Source organism: Maniola jurtina, chromosome 11, assembly GCF_905333055.1.
Source record: "Maniola jurtina chromosome 11, ilManJurt1.1, whole genome shotgun sequence".
Lineage (NCBI taxonomy): Eukaryota > Metazoa > Arthropoda > Insecta > Lepidoptera > Nymphalidae > Maniola > Maniola jurtina.
This window is the reverse complement of record NC_060039.1, coordinates 2,449,073-2,476,064: the sequence shown is the minus strand read 5'-3', so window position 1 is coordinate 2,476,064 and position 26,992 is coordinate 2,449,073. Positions and strand designations below refer to the sequence as shown.

Genomic DNA, 26,992 nt, shown 5'->3' with positions numbered 1-26,992 from the left:
ATATTATTTAATTGTTAGAGTAGTGTTAATATTAGTTAACTAATCAATAGTGGTGCTTGTATTTATGTAAATTGTTCCTATACCTAACTGGTGCCAATTTAAATTTTTTCAATGACTAAATTGGTAATGTATGAATCGTAGAAAAAAATTGTTGTCTATTTTTAGTGTATTAGCTATTAGTGATAACGCTTATATGAAATAATTTTACAGTAGGTAATACAATAAATATTTACCTAGATTTATTAAATAGCAATAACATTTTTACTTGTAATTATATTTATTCTGTATATCTATATGTATAAGCACATATTATAAAAAATAAGTATATAAAATAAAAACGATTAACATGAAAGGGTCCAATATGGGATAAAACAGAAAATAGAAAAGTTTTTCGAATCCTCAAGTGATTCGACCACTGATTCAGAATTCCCGCACTACCGAGAAGAACCAGCAAGAAACTCCGTGGCTGCTCTTTTTGGACTTTTTGGTATATGTACAAAAGTTAAAGGTGGAAGCGACGGGTCTGCCCGCGAAATTCAAATTTTACTTGGTTTTTCGCAATTTGTAAACTAATACGACAACGTAGGCTTAAGGCACTTTAATTGCGGCAATGGCAGTATCCTCCTCACAGGTTTATATAAAAATCTTTACTTGAAAGGGTCCAGTTTAAGAAGTTAGTTCTAATATCGACTAGTTTGTAAGTTCTAGTCGATACTAGAACTAACTTCTTATACTGGACCCTTTCAAGTAAAGATTTTGACAGGCCAGCCACGGCTCACGCACTGCCAAGTGCCGAAAGAGATAATATGTCATTCAGTACTCAAACGACTGTTAACGCCATCTAGTAGCGACACGTTGCAGTATTTAATGTATATATATTACCAATGTATGTAATGGATGATTTGCGGCTTTCGTTTCTGAAACAAATTTTAATATAGCTGTATGCTAAATGTAAAGCTAATAATGTTATATTGATTATATTTGTGCGCATGTTGATAAATTATAATAAAAGACAGTAAAATACCTAATGTAAAACATTATCTTGTGTTTTTTTCTGTCGGTGATATACCTATACTTACCTAGGGTTAGGTTGTTTCGTCTCAACCATGGACTTGTCTCAACTCTCAACCCTTTTCTGAGCCCGATAGACTTCACACATCATTGAGAACATTGAGAACCCTCAGATATGCAGGTTTCCTCACGATGTTTTCCTTCACCTTTAAAGCAAATGATTATTATTTAATTACTTAAAAAGCACAGTGAAAATTTAGAACTTGTGCGTGGGTCCGTTAATCTGGAGACGAGGCCATCGCTGCTGCATCATTCGTTAAATTGTTGAAATGCCAGCAACGCATTGGCGGTCTTCTGGTACCTACTGCAAATGTTTATGAGCGGTGGTTATCACTTAACATCGGGTGACCCACCTGCTTGTTGGCTCGCTATTCTTGTCTATACTAATATTATAAAGAGGAAACCTTTGTATTTTTGTATGTTTGTATTGAATAGGCTCAAAAACTACTGGACCGATTTCAAAATTTCTTTTACCATTACTTAGAGGGATTCTTCCGAATCCGTATAGGCTATATTTTATCCCGGAAAATAGATAGGATTTTTCGTGGTAGTGAAAATTGTGGAGTAAGGCGTCGAAAAAACTGCCGTACGTTAACGATTCTCGCGAACGCTGCCTAAGTGGTTAGAGATGTATGGTTGACTTCTATAGAAAAGTTGTAGAACTCAATAATGCCTACAAAAAAGTCCGCGATAGTATAAGCCAAACATTTATATTTTAGCCATTATAACCACTTTTCCATAGAATAAAAGTAATTAAAATTATTAGCCTATGTTTATTGATCATATTATCGTCAAATACTAATCCTTATCCAAATAAACTATTTATTGAGATAGGCTACTTTTTATCCCGGAAAATCAAAGAGTTCCCACGGGATTTCGAAAAACCTAAATCCACGCGGGCGAAGCCGCGAGCATCGGCTAGTATTTAATTAAAAATGAAAATTCAAAAAATAGCAAAGATTTCATTTAATCTGCATGAGTCAGATTGAATAGGTACCTATCCGCATTTCGCCCTCGGAAATAGGAATACCTACCTACTTGCCAATATCTGCTGTACTCTAGCTGTACCTACTTGCTCAAAATATTAGTATGATACTGAAATAGTTATATTTGCTCTGTGTTAAATTGCTAATATAATATAGCAGAACTCGCCCAAACTGACTATTTCTTCGATACACTCTTGTTTGGCAAAGCGGTCATGGTCATCACGAAGTGACATCTTTAAGAGGAGATGTTATGCGCCTCATGAGTATTCACCACTTCTCCCTAGCCTGTACCTATGTACCTATATTTATGTTTTATGTGTCAACTGTTATGTCAAAAGTACAGTTTACCCTTAGATTATGGAGTTATGGACTAAAGTCGTACCTTTGATGATGGCGAGGTGATGGCGAGTGAGATCTGATAATGTTCGCACTATACATACTCTTGCAAGGGACTGCATTCCTAAATAGAAATAGAACCTATAAATAATTGTCTAGAAAGCCGTTAACTGCAAAAAATAGTTTTGAGTAATCGCCAAAAAACGCGGGAACTTTAAATAAGTAATGTTTTAAAAAAGATTGTCAAGCCTCAATAGCTCACCGGTTATAGGAGTGGACTGAATTCCGAAAGGTCGGCGGTTCAAGCCCCAACCGTTGCACTATTGTCGTACCCACTCTTAGCACAAGCTTTACGCTTAGTTGGAGGGGAAAGGGGAATGTTAGTCATGATTAAAATGGCTAATATTGTTTTTAAAAAAATGTTACATCCGTAGGACCAAAGGTTCTAGCTAAATTATTAGTTTGGTCCTGCTGCGTAACAAAGAAACATCAATTTATCTAAAATCCCATATTTTTTGTCAATAACTCATTTTTCGCGACTTTTAGGGTTCCGTACTAGAAGGGTGCCAACGCAACGCGATCTTATATTCATGTAATCAGAATAAATTAATAAAAATTTCAAAATAGCCGCCATGAAAATAAAATGTGTTATTTCTTGTACGATGGCACGGAACCATTCGTATGCGAGTCCGACTCGCACTTGACTGATTGTTTTTAGTTACCTAATGCCTTTAGGACGACAGCACAGCAGAATTCGACCGGTTTATCGTATGGACGGCCAGCGGCATTCCTCGCCCTCTGGTGCAATCCAATTTGACACTTGATGGAGTCACTCTCTTAACGGCCTTCATTAGCTAGGAAGTAGAAGCAAGTAAGTACGTGTACCATGGAGAAAAACTAAGGAAAAATTATTTGCTTTGGGTGTATTTTTACCCAAAAAAAAGTTAATTAATAAATAATTCAATAGCGACCTCTGCGGACTCTAGCCACCGCTAGCGCAACGATGCGATTAATTCTATTCCATTTAAATTAAAAGATAATATTTTTAAAATTACACCGATTTATTATAAAAATCTTACACACGGAACCCTACAAAATTGGTAAGTATTAGAAAAAAAATTCTATTGACTTGGAAGCTTGATTATTGACAACGCAGCGCAAGGAACCGTAGAGTTAGGTATTTCGTCTTGATAATATTTCCACGAGTTCCTGAAGAAAAAGGGTATTGACAGACAGACAGAAATGAAGTGGTCCTATAAAGGAACCCTTCCTTTCTACCTTTTGCGGTACAGAATCCTAAAAACAACAAAAACCAAAGCGGTATTTTGTGTAATATTATTTTAAATTATCCTTGTTTTTATTGCGAAGTACCTACCTAGTTGCAGGTAGGTAATATGTAGACATTTTGTATTTATTACCTTCGTAAGTATACCTACCAACATTTTATTGGGCTACTATAATTTTAAAATTGGAAACAGTCTCAATTTTTTATTTAAAAAATCTGATATGGAAGGTCGCATTTTAAAAGTAGATTAGATCTTTTTCATATCACATTTCATTCAGAAATCATTTTAGGGTTTCGTACCGAAGGGTACCAACGGAACCCTATAACGTACTAAGAATCCGCTGTTCGACCGTCTGTCTGTCCACGCGGTCGAAATCACTGACATCATCTAGTAAATAATACTAATTAATAAATAGATCAATTTGAAAGATAATTAGGATACTAAACTGTACCTGCTAAGTAGGAAGATGGTGAGTATTTAGTTATTTACCCATTGGCAATGATCGTTTGGTTGTCAGGTGACCTTGCTTGCAAGTTGCAACACAATCCATAAATAAGTAGTTTTCGCCACCACCTTTTTCAATAAAAACTAACTCAAATAATAATGGCTAAATAAGTAAATATAGGTACCTAACTACTTAGTATCAAGTTTCGATTGTTAGTTAGTTATCTAAATAATATTTCGTACTTATTTTTTGTTGGTTTTTAAAATATCGGCCATTCTTGAAGCTTAAGTTAAGTAGGTGACTCCTACCTATTCGTATTATATATCTTCTGTTTTTAGAGTTCCGTACCCGAAACGTGTCAACGCGGGGACCCTAAGACTCTGCTGTCCGTCCGTCCGTCTTTTTGTCAGCGGAATGTATATTGTGAACAACAACTGTTTATACCATCTGTAACTGCTCATTTTATGCAGGTAAACTGAATCTTGAAACTTTGTATGTAGCTGTTCTCTACATAGTAGACCCCACAGATTGGCTTACTCCTCGGGGATAGACCCCCATTTAGACAAAATCCCCATCAGTTCTGCGACAGACATGGCCTGCCCAATGCTACTTCAGCTTGCTAAATCGTTGAGCTATGCCGGTTACTTTGGGTCTTATATGGATTCACAAGGCTATCACGGCTATCAACCCATCGCCGGTTCACTACTGAGTACGGGTCTCCTCTCAGAATGATGACTTGGCCATAGTCTACCACGCTACCCAAGGGAAGATTGACTGACTTCACACACTTTGAGAACATTATGTACTTAGAACTCTCAGGTATGCAGGTTGCCTCACGATGTTTTCCATTTAATAGGAATAGGAGAGTCTTAACCACTAGACTATTTTTCTTTTTTTTTTTTTTTTCTTTAAATCTGGCTTTACTCTGATTAGCCAATGTCAAGTTTGTGATATTTTCAAGTTATTGAATTTATACAAGTATGGACTCCGTCTGCGCCGGCGCCCGCCGACATACGCGCGGTGCCCCTTTAGAGCGCTTCCCAGTCAGTTCCACCACCAAAAAACACCAACTAACACAAAAACCAGCCACTCTTAACAAAAAAAAAACACTCCAAACAAGCACAGCACGCGCGCCAGCAAACGCCATCACAGACGAAGTCCACCACTAGACTAGCACGACTATAACCATATTTCTGTCTTTTTTTATCTTCAGTTTTTTATTCAAATCACCCAAATTATATAATCACCACTCTGAAAAACTTTCTTCAGCAAAGGTGATTTTGAATAATTTTGTTATTCATCCTGAAAGTCTCGTATGCATTCTTACTGTGAAGTACTTCAACGTGCGCCACACAACATTGATTTATAAATTATATATTTATATAATCACTGAGTCCGATCTATATTTTTATAATAGACTAGCCGATGCCCGCGACTTCGCCCGCGTGATTTAGTTTTTTTGAAATCCCGTGGAAACTCTTTGATTTTCCGGGATAAAAAGTAGCCTATGTGCTAATCCAGGATATTATCTATCTCCATTCTAAATTTCAGCCAAATCCGTCCAATAGTTTTTGCGTGAAGGAGTAACAAACATACACACACACACACACACACATACAAACTTTCGCCTTTATAATATTAGTGTGATCAATGCCACACACAATAAGATCACTCTGACAAAGTATCTTATCTCGAATATACTTAGTAGGTACAGGTAGATACCTGTATTGAGAGATTTTATGATTTTAATAATTATCCCTACCGGTCATTTTAATTAGGCACATTCACTGTTTGGCCTTTTATAATGCACTTTGTATTTAAGAAACCATTACTTGGTAAGGTGGTAGTAGGTGCGACTTGAACCGTCCAGTGTTATTTCAATAGTGGTCGCACAGAGACGCGAGTGACATGACCAGTTTTAACTGTTATATTTTGTCCATTATTCTTCTTTGTTACAATGTGGATTCGGCAAATATCCTCGGCTTGTTCCCGCACACTGGCAAAAGCCACCACATGGTCATCGAGCCCTTCCTGAAGCGTCTCGCGGAAAGAGGACACAACTTGACAGTGGCATCATTTTTCCCCATGCAAGATCCACCCCCAAATGTTCACGATATAAGCTTCCAAGGAATATACGAATTGAGGCTAGAATCTATTGACTTAAACGAATTCGAAAATGAGAATATCTTGTACAAAGTTCCAATAATTGGACGAGTTGCAAAACAAATATTACCGTTACAACCATTTGCGACCGCGGCGGCAAAAATTTGTGAACGCTTGACAGATTTCCAGGCTCTAACCGACGCTTTGAAAGGTGATTACGATCTGGTGTTAGTGGAGAACTTTATGAGTGATTGCGTGCTGGGTTTACATTACGCTTATGGGATCAAAGCACCTTTATTGGGTCTCGTGTCGGGACCCCGCATGCCTTGGACGATGGAACGCGTCGGTGCTGTCGATAACCCATCCCACGTGCCTATCGTAACATCTCCCTTTACATCGCACATGTGTTTCAAGGATAGACTAGAGAATACGCTCGCTAGCATCGCTTTTCATGAATGGCATCACAGAGAGATTCAGATGAAAGAGAGGAAGATTTTGGAGAAGAAGTTCGGCAACATTCCGGACTTGCGCGACCTAGGCAGGAATATGTCTATGATATTTCTGAACACGTTTCATGTGTTCAGTGGAGCCATGCCGCTAGTACCTGGACTCGTGGAAGTTGGAGGGATGCACTTAAGCTCCAAACCCAAACCTATACCACAGGTAGGTTAATCTTATTTACATTTTTTATTTATTTTTTTGCTAAGAGATTCCACGGAATTTAAAAAACAAGCACATATGCTGGTGTCCATATCGCCAATGTCTTAGTAAATAATTGAAGGACAGGCTGGTTCAACGATCGTTTTTTTTAATTGCGTTTTATTATAAGCATTCATCGCCAGATATAAAAAAGCTAATAAAAAACTTGTGGCTGGTTATTTTTTACTATCTAGGTACCTACCGCTTGTGGACTTCCTATACCTTTACTTTACAATATTATGTAGCCGACAACCCCACGATTCACTGATTAGGTTTTGGTTTCGGGTATTAATGGGTTCATTTCATCATCATTGACCGAAACAAGTAAGATAATAAATAGGGACCTAACTAAATAATATCTGTCTATCTATACATAACATTAGACACTTACCTAGCAGATATGATAAAGCCTGTCTATTGGCGTATGTGGATTTAATTTCTACGATATTGAGTTCATTAAGAAGCTTACGCAATGTCCTGATCATCGCTGGCCCACTATACTTAGCATGAGTATTCTCTCAGAATGAGACGGGTTTGGGCCACAGTGTACCACGCTGGCTAAGTACGCAGCCTTCACACACCTTTAAGAACATTATGGAGAACTCTCAGGCATGCGGGCTTCCTCACGATATTTTCCCTGTTAAGTGATAGGTATTTGACATTTTTAAAACGCACATAACTCCGAAAAAAGTTAGCAGTGCATGACCGGTATCGAATCCTTGACCTTCCGAATAGAAAGCCGATGTCTTAAGCACTAGGCTACTACTAATATACCTACTACTTAGCTTTTAGGTATACATATAGGTAGTAGGCATATCTGCCAACTCCTTCATAGTTAACTAACATGCTTACATCTAGAGTCTAGACTAACTAGGTACCTATACATCGTCACTTATTTACAGTGTTGTAACACCGGCGGTGATTCGCTAACTCAGTGATCAACACTGAATGATAGCCACCGACATCAAGACGTTTATTTTTAATCCATTGAACACAATTTAAACTTCTGTGTCGTTGAAGGAAGCAACAATGCAGGACCGACCAATATCAAATGAGTTTGATGGCTATAGCAGTCAATCAGTTCTCAGTAACTCAATCACTGAGTTAGCCAATCACCCCGCTGCAAAGAGAGATCGCAGTCCAGAACCTTTTTAATCTTTTTAGTACATGGAGAGATTCCTGAACGAGTCTGAGCATGGTGTGGTGCTATTCAGCTTTGGATCGCACTTGAGAACTTCAACACTTCCGGAGTACAAGGAGCAGATCTTCATCAACGCTCTCTCTAAGCTGAAGCAGAGAGTGATATGGAAGTATGAGGGCAGCGAGGAGCAGGGCACGCGGTTCGGCAACATCCTGAGGGTCAAATGGTTGCCGCAATACGAGTTATTACGTAAGTTGTATCAGCAAATAAACAAATTGATTCATTAATTGATTGATTGAAGTTTACTGAAAACGCCTACACTTAGTTTCAGTAGAGATACAATAGGTCTCAAAGTAAAAATATCAAATTTCAGTAGATTCCATCTCACATGAAATGATAAATAAAGCTGACCAGCTGGCTGACATGGCAACATACGAAGGAGATTTTTTACAAGTTACCTACTTGTAAAAAATCTCCTTCTTTACTTAGGTACCTACTTCCTTTTTATTAACCCCCGACCCAAAAAGAGGAGTGTTATAAGTTTGACGTGTGTATCTGTGTGTCTGTGTATCTGTCTGTGGCACCGTAGCGCCTAAACTAATGAACCGATTTTAATTTAGTTTTTTTGTTTGAAAGGTGGCTTGATCGAGAGTATTCTTAGCTATAATCCAAGAAAATCGGTTCAGCCGTTTGAAAGTCATCAGCTCTTTTCTAGTTACTGTAACCTTCACTTGTCGGGGGTGTTATAAATTTTTAATTTACACTTGTACAGACTATACTGTAGTGTGTAAAGTTATAGAATGAATACAATACTTTGGCCATGGTCATTGAGCCATAGTCTCTTTTAGATTTTAAGGTATCTTTGATGAACCGAACGAGGCGTGAGGAATTCTACCCTGCAGGAGCACATGAATGGTTGATCAGTCGGTCCTTGTTTCTCGCGATGCATCAAGTTTTCCCTACTACCTACCCCGCTTTTTTGCTCAAGTTATACTTACCTGCTATATAAGTACTGCGCGAAATTATGGCTTTCTCCATCACACATTAAGTGACTCTACTTTCTCACCGAGCTAACCCCTAGTAATAGATAATTATAGTCCACGACAGGTCGAGATGGCAATCGAGGTGGGGACGCCCCGCACACCCACACATACATGTGATTACAAAAAATTACGTTAGCAATTAATAAAATATTTAATAAATTTCATCTATATGTACAATACAATAATTGTATTTAATTGATCAAAAAATACACTGTCATATTTCTTTCGCCTGTCTGTACGGAGGAGCGCGGGTGCGGGTGTGCGGGTCCCCAGCCTCATACCCCGATTACTTATAAGTAGATACCATAAACATGGGTTTACCTACTTAATATGTTTCAGTAGGTAGGTAGGTACCAAAATGCCAACTTTGGAAAAGGCAAGGCTTCCAAAATTTTACACAACAGGGTCAACAATGAACTCAAAAGGAAACAGTAAATTAATCTGTCACTGAAGATATGCTTACCTGTTCCGTTTTTTTCTCAATTTTACATTTTTATATATATTTTTTTTTTTTTTTTTTTCTTACCATAAAGCTCCATTATATAATGGTAGCTTTATTCCTACTACAATCTAGCCTATGGGCTAATAAGTAATTTTATTCTAGCTTAAACTTCTACTTATGAATAATTTCTAAATCTAATTTCAGTCCAATAACTGTCCTTAGTTTATTCTAATATGCTTACAGTCCACTATGTTATTGTGACCTAGATAAAAATAAAGTAGCACAAACACTATTACACAATCACTGCATTTATGCACTTTTTAACACTAGTTCGAACGGCTTGGTTCGTTTGAGTCTTCTTTTTATGTCCAAGTTATCTAGAAGCTTCACAGCCTCGAAATTAACATGATGGTGAAGTCGATGTTGGTGAGCCTCTGCGAACTTTTGAATTACTTTGTATACGAACTCTATCTTAAGGTCCCTGTGGAGATCGTGATTTCTTACATACCAGGGTGCATTTGTTATTTCCCTGAGTACTTTGTTCTGGAATCTTTGTATTACTTGTACATTGGTCGATTTAGTACACCCCCAGAGTTGTATACCATACGTCCATACAGGCATCAGGATTTGCTTGTATAGCATAAGTTTATTATCTATTGAGAGTGTTGAGTGCCTTCCAAGCAGCCAATACATTTTTTTATAACGTAGTTCCAGCTCCTCGCGTTTCTTTTTAACATGAGCTTTCCATCGAAGCTTTGCATCTAGCGTCATACCTAAGTACTTTGCTGTATTTACATATGGAATAAGTTGCCGATTAAGATAAATCGGGTGATATTTCGGTCGCTTATTCGTAAAATCTATATGCATTGATTTCGATTCGTTAAGCTTAATTCGCCACTTTATAGTCCATTCGTTAACTTTATTTATGGCAACTTGAACTTTTTCCACTGCTTCTTCGTGACTTTCACCAGTTCCTATAATCGCAGTGTCATCAGCGAATGTTGCAATGGTATTATTTTCTAGTGCTGGAATATCACAGGTGTATAATAAGTACAGGACCGGACCTAAGACACTTCCTTGTGGTACCCCAGCTTTAATTTCCTTGAGTTCAGAATACGCATCTTCTTGACGAACTCTAAACCATCTGTTTGTAATGTATGATTCAAGGATATCTGCGAATGACTTTGGTAGCATATTTCTGAGTTTATAGATAAGCCCTTCGTGCCACACTTTATCAAAAGCTTGCGCTACGTCTAAGAAAACTGTAGAACACACTTTCTTATTTTCTAATGATTTCTCTATTATATCAGTAATTCTGTGGACTTGATCTATCGTTGAGTGCTTTTCTCGGAATCCAAACTGATGATCTGGTATTAATTTTCTATCTTCTAGTACGGGTTTTAGTCTCTTAAGTAACAATTTTTCAAACAACTTTGAAATAACTGGTAGTAAAGAGATTGGTCTATATGATGTTGTTTCATGGGGTGGTTTCCCCGGTTTGGCAATCATAATGACTTCAGCAACTTTCCATAACTCAGGTACATGTCTCAGTCTGAATGATGCATTTATGAGATTGGTAAGTTTCACTAAAGCTTTCCGAGGAAGGTTTTTAAGATTTCTCCAGTAATGAGATCGTATCCTGGAGATTTTTTTTTGCTTAAATTGAACTTTATTTCTTCAGATACTTCTTTTGGTGTCACAAGTCTGATATTTTGCAGATCATCTAGTCTTTCTTCAATCTCACTAAGATCAAGTGGATGGCCCTCATTTGGTTGGAATATATTTTCCAGATGCTGAGCGAATCTATTAGCTTTTTGAATGTTATTGATAGCCCATTTTCCATTTGAATCTTTAAGTGGTGGTATATGTGTGATGGGTCTTTTTAGATTTCCCGTTACTTTCCAAAGAGAATAGTCAGTTTCTCGATCATTGGTCAAGCTTCGTAGGTAATCATTTAACTTATTTTCGTTATGACTTTTGATTGCTTTTTTGATTGTTTTCGCGAGTTTGTTAAGTGTTGTTTTGTCTTGTGGCGATCTCGAAGCATGCCATTTTTTTCTTTGCTTTCTCTTTATTCTAATGAGATGGATAATCTCCGTAGGATAGGTGGTACCCTTACTCCATTTTTTAATGAATGGCGTATTGTCCCAGGCTGATTTTTGTATGTCTGTAATAAATTTGGCTACTTCCACATTGAGCTGGTCTGGGCATTTTAAAGGAACCTTTAGGTTTATAATATTGGCTAACTCTATTTTAAAGCTCTCCCAGTCTGTATTGTTATTCACTAGAGTGAGCTTGGTTTCCTTGAATGTAATGTTATGTTTATCCAATATTAACAATATTGGCGAATGGTCCGAATTCATGTCATATTTTCCTTCAATATTTAGGTACCTTGGTGAGATATTCTTAGATATAAAGAAATCTATCAGATCTGGGATTTTTTGAGGATCAGTAGGCCAATAGGTCGGCATACCAGTACTGATCACGTCGCATCTCAGGTCTTTAATCGCATTCAACAATTCTTTTCCTTTTGTTGTTGTTAGTCTAGAGCCCCAGAAAATATTTTTGGCGTTAAAATCGCCACCAATTATAAATCTGTGTCCATATTGTCCCAAGAATCTTATGTATTCACATTTTTTTAGAGAATGCCGTGGTGGGCAGTATATGGCTACTATTGTAATTGGGTATCGTTCTGTTTTGATATTTACTGCCACTGCTTGGATTTCTAACTCCTCATGTTTACTTTCTTCGTAGTGGGAAATATTCTCTTTTATTATAACAGCACTACCTCCTCTGGCTGAATTATTGGGATGTAGGGCATGGTATACTTTATATCCTTTAAATTTGATATAGGATTCTTTTGTAAAATGTGTTTCGGAGATCAGACATATGTCGATATTTTCAGTATCTAGGACTACTTGTAGCTCATGTTGATGTTGGAATAGTCCATTAGAATTCCATGCCAATATTTTTAGTTCCTTTCCCATTATTTGGTTTTAAAGGGAGCTTTGTTATTGCTTTTTTCAAGATTTCGCAGGCGTTCATCAAATGATGACATAAGTTTTAGGATCTCATCTAGTTTATTTGAGGTAGAATCGCTCGTGTTGCTGCTGCTGGACATTTTATTTGATGCTACTTGTGCATATGTTACCTTCTTATTAGGAATTTCTTTGTTGATTTCGGCAAGTCGGTTCTTGATGACTGGAGTTTGTTTTGCTTTATCACTTGTTGCTTGAGTGTTTTGAGAAGATGGATTTTTGTATCTCTTGTTCCTAATGGATTGCATCTCCTTGGCTACAATGCAGCCTCTATAATTAGCTGGATGAGCTTCCCCACAGTGGATACATTTAGGTTTCTGCTCAGCTGGTTTTTTGCATTCAACACTCAGATGTTTTCCAGTGCATTTGACACATCTTGGCTCTCTAGAACAGTATTTCTGGGTGTGCCCATACGTTTGACATCTTTTACATTGTGGTATGAGCTTTGATGATCTCAGTGGATGTATTTCCACTTTGCATCCAAGAATCGAAGTGATTCCATAAATTTTGTTGATGTCTTCTCCATTTTTAAAGCTAAGCAAGAACATGTTTAGTGGTTCCTTATTTTTCCACCTTAGCTTGTTGACGGCATTTTCAACCTTAAACCCCTTATTCTGTAGGTCTTCGATTATTCTTTCTGGCTTGCAAGTAAAATGCAGCTTTTTGGCCATGACTTTAATGGGCCTTTCTTGCTTGTTTTCATAAGAATGCCACAGGAAATTCCCTGCAGTCAATATCTTAGTGATTGACCGATATGTATCTTCGTTGTTGGCATTTATTTTAACATTGTTGCCATTTAACATTTTGATTCGAAAAGAGTCTCCAGATGGACCTTCTGTTAATAAGTCATAAAATGACTGATAGTTTGTTACGTCGTCTACTATTATTGGCGGGGGTGGTGGAACTTTCTTTGTCCTTTCTTGAGAGGAATCATCATGCTGATTGATAGATGTGGACTGTGCAGGTGAGGTGTTCAATTTTCTTTTCTTCCTGCTTTTAGCTCTAATCCATTCTGTCTCTCTGGCTAGCTCTTCCTCATCCGTCTGGTATTCCGTAGGTTGCGGTGAGTTTTCCTTGGTAGTGTTATTCTGGCTGGTATCCATTGGATTTTGATTTGACAGAAATTTTATCTGATTTTGGAGTTCCAATATTTGCTTTTGCATAGAAGTAATCATGAGTTGAAGTTTCTCATTTTCCGCCTTTTTTTCGGAGAATGCTTTAAAAAGCATATGCTCCGTTTTCGTGATTAATTTAATTTCTGTACCCATAGTTGCAGTATAAAGGTAGTATAGCTGCGATTTAATATTAAATTATTTTATAATAACCCTGACGCGGTCGAAACGCGGAACTGGGTCATTATGTTGAACGCAGTCGACCCGCGCGCGGCGGTCGAAGACGCGGCGTCAGCAGATTACGCTGCTAGTATTGCGTTTAGGACACGGTTGTTTTCGACGAAAACTAAACACTGACTGACATTTTTATATGAATTAATTTACAAAATGTAGTACCTAGGTAGGGACTCGCCGTCACTTACTATATACAAACGTAATTTGGTTTTCATTTGAATATCAACCAATCAAATTCGATGTAATTTTGTAGACACGTTCTAGAAACTATATAATATCTCAGTCTGTAGTTTGCCAAACACTAAAAACTAGTTAGGTATAAAGTTACACGGGTTTAAAGATTTATAATAAGTAGGTATGTGAATCCTTGTATGTAACTGATAAACTCAATGTTTTAACGCAAATCATATTCAGTTCCTATAATGTAATCCACAAAATTTCATTGGGCTCGATTGGTTAGTGTTCAAAATATGAGAGTCAGACTACTTATGTATGGAGCAAGCGAACGGAGCGACCCCTCTGAATTTTTTTTTCGAAAGTAGGTACCTACACAACTCGTTCTGAATGTCACCAGACCATAAAAGTATTACTATATTATGCCTACCGCTATCCTACAGTCAATTAAATTTTTCAAAATATTTAATATAATATTTTGTTTTGCTTATTTCGACATCAAGTGGCTATTTAACTGACCTCTTTTTTCTTGGAAAATGTGGAGGGCTAAAACAATAGAAGAATAAACGGTTCGTGTGGCTTATAAATTGGCACCGGTTTCAAAAAATATACTAGAATTCCGTTTCAAAAATTATAGAACTACATTACCTCTTGTATACATAATAATATTCGGTGATAAAATAAATAATTTTTAAATTTTTAGTTTTTGTCGTTATTGAAGTCGGTTTTTTTATTTATTAGAACACAAGAAGGTGATTGCATTCATCTCGCACGGCGGCATGCTGGGCATGACGGAGGCGGTGGCGGCGGGCAAGCCGACGGTGGTGGTGCCGTTCTTTGCGGACCAGCACCTCAACGCGGCCGCCGCGGTTGAGGCCGGCTTTGCCACGGTGCTGTCCTATGCCGACTTGACGGAGGAGTCTTTGACTCGCGCGTTGCAAGCTGTACTGAGTAAAGAGTAAGTTTCAATGTGTAATTTATCGCGTTTATCTCGCACGGAGGCATGCTGGGCATGCCGGAGGCGATGTACCTAAGCGGGCAAGCAGTACGTACCTACTGAGTATAGAGTAAGTTTCAATGACGGAGGCGGCGCAGTGGTGGTGCCGTTTTTCGCAGACCAGCACCTCAACGAGGCCATGCGCGGCTATGCCGACTTGACGGAGGACTCTTTGACTCGCTCCTTGCTACCTACTAAGTAAAGAGTAGGTAAGTTTCGATGTGTAAATTACACATTGAAACTTTTATATCGCGCGGTGGCAATGCATGCTGGTGACCCTATCCAAAAATCAAGATTTCTTCAGTATGACCATAAGTTTAAAATATAAAGTGATCTTTGCAACGGACGTTGTTCTTACAACGTAATATCAGGTTTTTGCAATACAAACTACCAATTTTTGAATAGTGCCATTTTTGTTTTCAATTTGCAATTTGTAAAAATCGGCTTTTTTTCAGAATGGTCGCAAAAACCCGCCAAGTGTCCCAAATGTGGCACGACAGGCAATCTTCACCTCTAGACACCGCAGTCTTCTACGCAGAAAGAACCATCCGATGGGGGCACAATGCCAAACTGTACTCCAAGGGAAGGGACCTCTCATTCTACCAACTAGCTCTCATAGACGTTGCAGTAACTATTCTAATAGCTGTAGTAGTATTCCTCGCATTATTTACCTATTTAATAGTGAAGGTCTTAAATCTAATAATAAAAGTAAAACGATCGAAAGTAAAAGTAAATTAGTTGAGGTCACCGGATGTTGAAGGTGCAAAAGTTTGATAAAAATAGACACAGAATCTAACAGTACAATAAAAATCCGGAAAGGTGCAGATAATAATTAGATATATTATTTAGATTGCCAAAGACATATTGGTAGCTAACAATAACTAATGTACATTTCCTTACAATAAAAAATAATGTACCTAAGCAATTTTTAACATGACATGTGCTTAGTATGAGATTTTACATCACACCGAATTCGAGCGTCGATACACTTCAGTAAAGTAAAGTAGAACCAAAAGCCCAAGTTTTAAAGCTCAACTTGGTCTACACATTTACTGGCAGCGCTCCAAGCGGAAACGTTATAAAATTAAAATCGGTGATACTGAATTTTTAACTTTAAATCAAGAAAATTTAGATCCATTTTACTCTGACGTTACGATATCTTAATCAATAATAATCAATAAAGTTGGGTAAGATGTAAAATTTGATAAAAAGCACAGTGATTAATAGTCCTAATATTGCCCTGGAGGTAACTAAGCGTTTAATTTTTACTATAAGAACTAATTACATAATGTAGCACAAGGTTTCTTGGAACAGTGTTTCAGTCATGTTTAAGGTGACAGCACACATATCAACTCGGGAAAGGGATAGTCACCATAATATAGTCTTTTACCTCGTCGTCAACAAGGCGTCAACTTAATGTAAAAGCGGACAACAGCTCAGCTCCGGTACGTCGACTAAGGGCCGGCGCACATATGGCAGAGCATTTTTCAGTCAAAATATTATCGACCTTGTCCTCATTGAAATAAAATCCATAATCAATTGTGCATCTGTGCGGATATTCGCGCATCCGCGCGCAGTCCCGCGCGTGCTCGCGCATTTTCTGGTAGAAATTCGCGTGTGTCCGCGATTAGAAAACTTCACGGGCATGTTCTGCACTGCGCTCCGCCATATGTGCGCCGGCCCTTAGTCGACGTACCGGAGCTGAGCACAGGCAAGCAGGGACAAAGAGACGTATGGCGAGAAGCGCGGGGAAGACGAGCCGTGCCGGCGCGGGGACTGCAAGTTGACGACGACGGCGACGCACACCGCGGTTCGTGAGCTTGTCCCCGAGACGAGGCAATTACGCTATAATTCCGATCAGTGTGCGTTGCAGGGAGTTTCATGCAACGAATACTGGACGGCTCGAGTTGATACGGCGACGATCCTTTTCAGAGTTGCTATGTGTGCTATGACCTTTAATGTGGCTAATACATTTTTAAAGTACCTTCATAGTAAAAATTTAAAATTAAATCGTGAATTGCATAACTAAAATGCTATGTTGAACAGTAAAATCACACGGCCGAATATTTTTATTTTTTTAGGTTTAGGCGAAATAAATATGACAGTGTATTTTTAGATCAATTAAATACAATTACTGTATTGTACATATAGATGATTAATTTATTAAATATTTTATTAATTGCTAACATAATTTTTTGTAATCACATGACTGTTATTCAAGTAATTTGTATCATATTATGTCAAAATATAGAAATAGCAGTCTATATTTTGTTTGATTAAAAAACCAACTATAGCTTTAGGGACATAAATACTTTGTTATTAACATTTATTAATCACCTTCATGACTAGGTAAGTAAAAATATTTATAGCTTTATTTTTATTAATTGGATATAGCTACTCTATATTTTTTAATAGCACAAAGTAGCAAAATGCGGCAAAATCCGAGTTGGTAGGTATTTGTACCCATTAAGATAATCACCTAATTGGATGTATCCTGCCAATAACACAACCCTTTGAAAAAGGTAATCTGTAATGGTATTTTTTTTAAACAGCTGCTGCATGTAGCAATTAAATTCTAGTAGACAGGTTAATGGCTTCTAATGGTACCCTCAAGAATGGCTTAGTGCCAATAATAATTACCAGTCACAAAAAACTTAAACAATAAATTCTGATGTATCTAAGACCAAGTCTAAAAACCCAAGTTTTTACTATACAAAACTTAAGAATATGTTAACTTGTGTTTACATTGTGCAAAAACTGTTGCATTACTTAGTAGGCCGTCTTGGCCTAAGATACATCAATCATCAATCGTAAATAAATTACAAATTACCATGTGACTTTTAGGATAAAATGTGATACTCAAAAAAAATCTGATGCAGTAACAATCGCCAATAAGTTTTTTTTTATAATTTCAAAGCTTGAAGTTCATTTTCCACCTTGTTAATTTTCAATGGAAGAATATTAACCATCTCCTGACACAGTGCATATTCCTCTTTCATCATTTTGGCTGCGTCCGGATCATTCTTGCAGATGTCAACCACCGCCTGATATGAATCATAACTTTTCTTGATGTGACTCAAATATACATTTTTATCAACAGCAATCCTTTTCATGTTGTTCCTTCCAATATAGACATAAGCACTGATGACTGGCCTTATTTCATCACTCTGTAGTTTAGTTGGTAACAATCCTTTTTTATCTTTGACCGAATCCAAAAATTTACCATAATTTTCAATACTCTTCTCGCATAGCATATTAATTTTTTTTAGTAAATGTGGTGTAGGCTTCTCTTTGGATGTGTTCAGTTTTTCTAATTTAATGTTCAATATTTCTGAGTAGACTTCACCGAGTTCGTACCAAAGTTGTCTGCAATACTGTAGGTAATATGTAGGGTTTACTTCTTTGAGCAAATCCTCGAGCATATCAACTCTTCTCTTGTACATTTTGGCTCTCCTTTCATCATCTTCTTCAAAGAAAGCTAGGTACGCATAAGCCTGTGAACAGTCTTGTATTAGTTCAATATGATCAGAAGCCAACGTATCAGCTCTATAATAATCTTTGGCTTTATTCAACCATCCCTGAAAGCAGATAAACACTTCTCTGGCATCTTCGTATGTTAACAAAAATTTGTCTCCAACTTTCTCCTCATATTTGGAAACATCAAGGTCTGGGAACACTAGTTGTTTGACATCACCTCCACAGATGTTTTCATCATCTTCTAAAGTCAAATTGGACATGTCTGTAAATAAATAACAAATCTTGTTAATACTTTTATTTCAGAAGTGTAAAAATTACTTTGTGAATGTGATTAAAAAGTACTTTGAATTATTAGAACTAAGTTTTGTAATAGAATACATTTACTTAATACTATTGTAATATATAAGATTGCTTTACACAGACAACTCAGAGCTGGGGTGCAGCAACAGTGTCTTTTTATTCTGAGAGAAGACCTGTGCTCAGTAATTGGCTGGCAATGGGTTGATGATGATGATGATAGTTGAGAAGAAGGACATATGAAAAACAACAAGAATATTCTTATAAGCTACCTGTTATTGCATCCACAACATTGTCTGCATCACTCATTAGTCTGTCCTTTGAGGCTGACATGAGACATATACAGTATTTGACCCAGCATCGAGCTACATCAGCTGACCTGTGTTTAAAAGTCTCTTTCTTAGCCAAATACACCTCACTGTCATTTTCTGACGCCAACAATTCAGTCTCGTACTGATCTAAAATAGTTGATGCAGCTGCAAGGTGGTATCTGGACTGATAAAAACCATTCTGTTCTACAAAAACTTGTGATAATGTTGCACAATTTAACGACCACTCAATCGGCTCATAGTCTTTATACATTAACTGCCTCCTTAAAGTAACATGGCAGTATATAGCGGACTTCAAATTCTCCTTTAAACTTCCATAAACTTGAGCTAAATAGTACAATGTTAAAGTGTGAGCTTTTTCTAGAACCAAGAAATCTGTTACTACTGAATCCTCACTTGGTGTTGTAATACTCAAAATAGATTCTATAGGCACAGGCATTCGTAATGTGGCTTTAAAATCCTCGCAAATTTTTTTCGAGGATAGTAAATAATACTTTGCTTTCTCCGGCTCATCTCTGAAGGACCACAGTAAGCCGAGGTTGTTTTGAACATTAACAAGTAATATAATTACTTCTGGTTCTAAAGCGCTTGGGAGGAGAATATCTTCCGCCTCTTTTAATGCTTTCTCACATGCGGTTAGGTCCTCGGTTTCCATATCAACATTACCTATACATAGGAGCACAGCACCTTTCAAAGCATTCACTTGTATCGTAGTTAATCCAGATTCTGATTCCGATATATTGTATAACACATCGCGCATATTATTCAAAATGTCCTTGGCTTTGTATTTCGATAAATAAGGCTCGTTTTCAGGATCATTTTTACTGTCCTCGTCCAGTAATTTGCGTACTTTAGCGTAATTTTCTTTTAAGTCGTTCACGATTTCCTTTGCGGACATGTCTGCGGTGATAATCATGCTCTGTTTCTTATTATTTCGTATTTATTATTTTAATAACAAAAATAATTTAAAGAACTGAAATATTACAATAATTAATCAAAAATCACTTCTTTCTCTATTTTGATTTGATTTGCGATAATTGGTATTCATAATTCCTATCTATTTTTTTTTAACTGGTTTTACGGCTCTGGGTTCTAGTCTTTTTGAACTTCTGATTACATATTCTTTGATCATAGACTAAAAGCCGAAAGGAAGAGTTATAATTTAGCCGTCTATGTATGTAGGTATTAGTCCTGTGTCAATCGTTCATTTTCTGCGATTCGGTCGTTCAAGTACTGATTACAGCAACGACTGAGATCTTTTCGGTCGTTCATCAGTCATCAGTCATTTTTTCAGTACTTCGGTACTTCGGTCCAATCAGTCTCTTCGTTCCTCACGAATGTATCGGTATTCGGTACTCAGTCTCAGTCGTCAGTCTCAGTCGTGAATCGGACGATGAGACTCCAAGACGTCTCGATTGCGCACGCTCGTTTCGTATAGTTTCACGTTTCGTTATAGGTCGTCCGACGACGCGGGTTCAAAATCGCTGCATTATTGTAATATTTTTCCCGATTGTATGCACTGTTATGATGTAAATACCTATCTTTTTAATTGAGCTTTTATTTTTAAACGTGTTTAATCATTATGTTAAGATTTATAGATACTAAAACCTTATGCATCTCATATACCTACACGTGTTGCCTAAATGAAGTAGGTAGATACCTACGATTTTACAATGAACATAACAACAAGGGTAAATATTGGGAAAATATACCTACCTAGTCCTGGATATCTATATATTACTAGCTGATGCCCGCAGCTTCGCCCGCGTGGATTGGTCAGATCCCCTGCAGCATCAGGATTGAGGAGTTGGACTCCAAATTTTTTATGAAACAATGTCGCAAAGTTCCTCTATCGATTAAAAAAGAAATGACGCAAATCGGTTCAGAAATCTCGGAGATTTCGGTGTACATAGGTAGAAAAACACAACTCCCTTTTTGAAAGTCGGTTAAAAAGTAGCCTATGTTACTCCCTGGTCAATTCTCTACTTGTCTGTGAAAATCCCGTCAAAATCGGTTCAGCCGTTCCCAAGATTAGCCTTTTCAAACAGACAGACAGACAGACAGACAGAAAGACAGACAGACAGACAGACAGACAGACAGACAAAAATTTTAAAAACGTGTGATTCAGTTATAGTATCGTTCAAATAACCATATGACCTTAATATACGGTAGTTATTTCGAAATTACAGACAGACACTCCAATTTTATTTATTAGTAATATAGATTATTTATTAGTAATATAGATTAGTATAGATTACTTACTATTACTATTTTACTATGATCTGTAGACCAATCATTTCTTTCAATATTTTTTAGTTTCATTCTTCGTTCTCGGTGGTTCTCGGTTCGTGGCGACTGGTTGAACCGGATCGGTCAAAAACGACTGATTCGTTCATCAGTACTTTTGCGCGACCTCAGTCAAATGACCGAATCGGTCGTGACTGACACAGGACTAGTAGGTATGTGTTTTTACATTTTGGGTAGGTATAAAAGCTAAACTATGATAGACAAAAATTTTTTTTGTCGTTATCACTCTTCAGAGCTTTTTAGCAATGCTCTCACAAAGTTATTACTATTATTTTAATGTCTAGTGACATCAAAATAATAGTATTAACCATGTAATAACTATTAACTAGACTCTAGTCCACCTTGATTCTTTGTCTGAGAATTGAGAAATAATTAAAACAAATGGCGGCAAATCTCAATCTATACTTCTATACTAACAAATAAAATTGGAGTGTCTGTCTGTAATTTCGAAATAACTACCACATATTAAGCTCATATGGTTATTTGAACGATACCAACACTGAATCACACGTTTTTAAAATTTTTGTCTGTCTGTCTGTCTGTCTGTCTGTTTGAAAAGGCTAATCTTTGGAACGGCTGAACCGATTTTGACGGGATTTTCACAGACAAGTAGAGGATTGACCAGGGCGTAAAATAGGCTACTTTTTTAACCGACTTTCGAAAAGGGAGTTGTGTTTTTCTACCTATGTACACCGAAATCTCCGAGATTTCTGAACCGATTTGCGTAATTTTTTTTTTTAATCGATAGAGGAACTTTGTGACTACTTTTCCACGGGATTTCAGACCCTAAATCCACGCGGGCGAAGCTGCGGGCATCAGCTAGTTTTTCCTATATTTTCAAAGAACTCTGTCTTAATTCCTTTGATCAACTTGTACTAAAACGAAATGCTATTTATTTACCTATTTTTAGTAGTTATGTTGTTTTGTTTAGTTTTTCATATTACCTGAACCTAGGTAGGTACTTACTTTTTTTATCACTAGGTAGGTACTTATAAATATTATTATTATTGAATACTCAATTTTGTAAGTAATTACGGTCTATATCCTAAAGTTGTTTTAGTGCTCTTCAACTCTTCATTGCATCCTTGTAACCTTGTTATTTTTCTTCGTATGGCGTACCTAAGTAGGCGTTAAAAAAAGTGCTGGGAATTTGTTTAAAAGAAACAAATATCTTGGGCATAATTTGCACTGTTTATTCTCATTATGAAGTTACACCAATGTTTTGGAGTGCAAAATGTAACACCAACTATCAGCTTTCACCCTACCGACACATTCTTCTGTTACAAAATGCAATTTTATAAATCTATGATTTTAGTCAATAAACAATAGTCATCCTTAATCAGATTACTAAAAATGATTTTCTTCAGCCTTGAAAAAATATTTATTCCTGTCCTTTATAAATAAAATTTACCTACTACCTACTGGTATTTAAGTAGGTAGGTACCTAAGTAGGGACCTACTTAAGGTGGAAGCGACGGGCCTGCCCGCGAAATTCAAATTTAATTTGCTTTTTCGCATTTTTTAAACGAATACGACAACGTAGGCTTATGGCATTTTCAATTGCGACAATGGCAGTATCGTCCTCACAGGTTTATATAAAAATATTTACTTGAAAGGGTCCAGTTTAAGAAATTAGCTCTAGTATCGACTAATGTGTCAGAATTTGTCGATACTACAGCAAATTTCAATTTACCAAATTAAATTTGAATTTTGCGGGCAGGTCCGTCTCATGCCCCTTAAATACCAGTAAGAATTAGTTTTTTTTTGGTCCTAATCTATGACTTTTCAGATTGAAGTGGGAATTATTAAAGGTTTACACTGTTACAACAAATATTTTTAGTATACTATGAATAGAAGAATAAAAATATTAAAATTAAATAATAAGTAAATGAATAAGTAACAAGGTAGGTAAATAATAAAATATTATGAAGTACATACCAAACAAGTACAAGATGAACAAAATTCAAAACTTATGAGATGTAATTACTTATTCAATTAAGAAATATTAAAAAAAAATTATCCCATTGGAAATTATAAACATCAGTGCAGATAGAACTGTAAACACTGCAAATCAAATATCGACCTTATTTATCTAGAGAATAGAGCTACCAGAACAAAAGAAGCATGCTGGCGCTGCTATCTGTGTAATTATTACAACTCTATTTGAATTGGATAAGGTTGTTATTACTTATCCAAGAGAAACTACTTTGTAGCATTTGCAGTTCTATTTGATCTAGGCACACATATAAATTGAAATACATACATACCTAACATCTACAATAAACCATAAAAATATAATCTAATGAATTTGTACCTTTAAGGTCTGCCCAGACGAGGAACTATCCACGGAGGACAAAATTCACAGCATTTTGTTATAATTTTTTGCCAAAATTAATCTATCATGCCTTATGCAATGCAATTTTTTTAATGACCAATTTCAGTCCTGTGTAGAAAAATAGTTCCTCATCTGCACAGGCCCATGACCTGAAGAAAGTAATGGAAATGACAGGATTATAGTAGGTAGGTATGCACTATAAATTATAGTAATTATTATCAATAGTGAAACCATCAATACAATTGAAACCAATTTAGGAAAGCCAAATAATGAAAATCATGGAAAAATTTATTAAAACTATTCAAAGTAAGTAAATCATTTTGTATTATTTTATTAAAATAATGTGAAATAAATAATTTGAGACATTATCTCATGAATTAATTATACCTACAGCTACAGCTACAGTAAAATAAAATAAAAAATTATTAGAAAACACAATCTCAGATTTCATTGAATTATGTTTATTTATATTTGCATTACCCATATTTTTGATAATTTATAAAATAAAATACTGCAAAGAATTATAAAATTAGTTTCATTCCTGGATATTTAGAAAAATATATTTACACAGTACACACTATAATAATGCCACTGGAGTCAAGTTTTAATTTAGAGCCCTACCACATTGGGACACCATAGCCATGTTCGTAGGTAAAATGAGGTTGCCAAGTACCTACCAAGTAACCAACAACAGCAAAGTAGTGAACACAAACACGCGGGCATCCGTCCTGACGATCAGTTGGCCACTGAGTGAGGAAGGCATATACAAAATACTGGCAATTTGGCCCTGCGTCACCAGAGTTTACAGTGTCAATGTAGGGGCCGATCGATCGTAGCTATGCTTGCAAATTGGCGACGTCACCAGACCATACATTTCAATAAGCATTGTGTAGATACGTTGTTAGCGATGTCGGCGTCGCCATGGCGTCCAAGTGTGTTAGCGCTCTTATTTTGCAGTTCTCACATAAAAATAAAACAATTTAAAAATATGAAACATTTCCTAAAACCATGATTTCATTAATTCATGTATCATAAAAATTGATAACACTAAGTACTTATTTGTTACACCTAAAACAATATATATAACATATTGTTTTATTTAATAAATAGTGGTTATAAGCTTGATTTCAGTAGCAGTTTATGAAATAGATATTTTAGGCATGTGCCTAAATAATTTTATCACTAAATTCTTACACCAGGTAAATCATTACTGACGGTTTTAACAATTCAAAGTCATTCACTAAAAAATCTATAAGCACAAACATTTTGGCCAGTCAGAAACAATCTATGAGGTGTTGTTGGACTCTTTCTTGAAAGCGTCCAACAACACCTCATAAAAAGTAACTGCACACTGTATCCATCAAGCAACCCAAACCTCTGCAAACGGCAAGTTTTGTCACTCTTCTGTAAAATTGCATATTTTGACTTACATGGTTTTAGAATGTAAGCAATGATTTGTTGATTTATGTAGTAACATTTCCAATGTTACAATATGCAAAACATTCAATTTCTTTTCCCTTATTCATAAAATACTATGTAATAAAATATTATTTAGTATTTACATTGTACTGTCTGTATACAAAAACAAAAAACATTATATAAATAGCCTTGTGATAAGTATAGAGATTATGAATAAGGGATCAGCAGTTCTCCATAATGATAAACATCATAAACAGTGCATACTACACAATATAATATTATGGCATAGCCAAAAATACATGTATTAGGAAACCAAGTCGGGCTCTGGGTCATCAGCCGATAGTGTTCTGGGAGGTGTGGTGTGAGTGTTCATTTGTGAAAAAACCTCTTTCTCACCTAAGGCTAAGGGATCAGGTTGTGTAGCTGGTGAAGGCACATACACCATCATTTGTGAAGGTGAAACAGGTCTCACTACACTGGGACCTGTTGCCTCTTGCTCCTCCAAGAATCTGTCCATATAGTCGGTGTGACCTGGGTGCAATGTATACTTTTTCTTTTCTAATCGAGTCTTGTTTGCAAATATATCATGTCTCTCTGTTTTCTTCCAAATATAATAAAATTGTACTAGCTCACCAACGGACCTCGTCCGTACCTTCTGTTGGCGAATGAGGTGGAAATCTTTACCGTGTACTTTAATTCCATTTTCAAAGTTTCTGCACTCTTCCTCTGACCAAACACTTGCATGTGCCGGCGTCTGGGCAGAAATTCTCCGTCTTCTCAAGGCCTCCTCTATATTGTGGCCACATTGTTGCAAAAGGAACAGTGCTTCCTCATCATCTCGCAGTTGCTTGCCCTTTGGTACTGCATCGATACCTGAAGTTGAATTCATAGCACTAATTTTTCTCATGTAATCCTCAATAACCTTTTCATCTAGAACACTCGGGTTCCACAGTAACTTATCTTCGTTCTCATATGGCAGAGCATCGTCGTAACTACATAAGCCCTCAGGTATACCTGCTTGGTAATCACTACCTACCATAATAGTCTTTTTCCAGTCATCCTCATCTGGACTGTAATCATAGTCATCTTCTTCTTCAGAGGGTGGTCTGGAACCAGACCGCAAGCACCGTGTGGCTTCGGGGCTCGCAGTCTCGCTATATAACTGCTGTAAAGCAGACTCTGTTTTCTCACTCTCCTCGGGCACCACCTCCGGTGGTTGTTCAGGGATTGGTTTATCCATGCTTCTATTGTAACCGTACATAGCGAGTAGTTCCTCTAAAGGCATATCACCTTCTCGCTGCAAACTGTTCAGTTCTGCCTTGGGGTCCTGGTGCTCACCTGCCGCCAAAGCTTCTTCCTCGTCTAATGTTCTCTCGTCGTCCTCGTAATCATTTACCATCATACTAGCAGGAGGTTCGAATAGGGATTTCTCGTTTCCCACGTCCATGCTAGCATCGTGTTCGCTTACACTGGTTACCAGCGCACAATCTGACATGACTACCACCAACTACTACAAGGATTATGCTTCCAAAACATGACAATTAATCTGTGCATATACATTTATCTCATTTACTTTGCCTTTAAAATAAGTGTATTTTAACGTAATTATTATACATTTTCCTCTAAAAATGTTAATTTCGATGAACAAAACAAAAATATTTTGTTTGACACGGAACTGACGACAATTTAAAACCACAGACGAATAATCGAAGTAACTTACA

At 36.8% G+C, this 26,992-nt stretch overlaps 3 protein-coding genes across 4 annotated transcripts; 1 reads left to right on the top strand and 2 right to left on the bottom strand.

The window, feature by feature from the left end:
• Positions 1 to 2,881: 2,881 nt before the first annotated feature.
• LOC123869369 (KIF-binding protein-like) lies at positions 2,882 to 20,241 on the bottom strand. Of its 2 annotated transcripts, XR_006796876.1 has the most exons (3): positions 19,154 to 20,241; positions 17,805 to 18,846; positions 2,882 to 2,891 (listed from the first exon to the last, which is right to left on the bottom strand). XR_006796876.1 is itself a non-coding variant. In XM_045912253.1 (2 exons), exons 1-2 carry the CDS (start codon positions 20,124 to 20,126, stop codon positions 18,011 to 18,013), a joined length of 1,809 nt encoding a protein of 602 aa, XP_045768209.1. In that variant the 5' UTR covers positions 20,127 to 20,241; the 3' UTR covers positions 15,926 to 18,010. The 2 variants fall into 2 exon arrangements, 1 of the variants encoding a protein (XP_045768209.1); XM_045912253.1 differs by lacking the exon at positions 2,882 to 2,891 and having other exon boundaries at positions 15,926 to 18,846.
• Positions 5,818 to 17,652, top strand: LOC123869371 (UDP-glucosyltransferase 2-like). Its single transcript, XM_045912254.1, has 4 exons — positions 5,818 to 6,890; positions 8,091 to 8,316; positions 14,852 to 15,068; positions 15,563 to 17,652. Exons 1-4 carry the CDS (start codon positions 6,033 to 6,035, stop codon positions 15,843 to 15,845), a joined length of 1,584 nt encoding a protein of 527 aa, XP_045768210.1. The 5' UTR covers positions 5,818 to 6,032; the 3' UTR covers positions 15,846 to 17,652.
• A 2,842-nt stretch (positions 20,242 to 23,083) lies between the features above and the next one.
• On the bottom strand, positions 23,084 to 26,981 carry LOC123869283 (mesoderm induction early response protein 1). Its single transcript, XM_045912128.1, has 2 exons — positions 25,178 to 26,981; positions 23,084 to 25,137 (listed from the first exon to the last, which is right to left on the bottom strand). The coding sequence occupies exon 1, from the start codon at positions 26,764 to 26,766 to the stop codon at positions 25,576 to 25,578; it is 1,191 nt and encodes a 396-aa protein (XP_045768084.1). The 5' UTR covers positions 26,767 to 26,981; the 3' UTR covers positions 23,084 to 25,137; positions 25,178 to 25,575.
• Between the last annotated feature and the right edge of the window lie 11 nt (positions 26,982 to 26,992).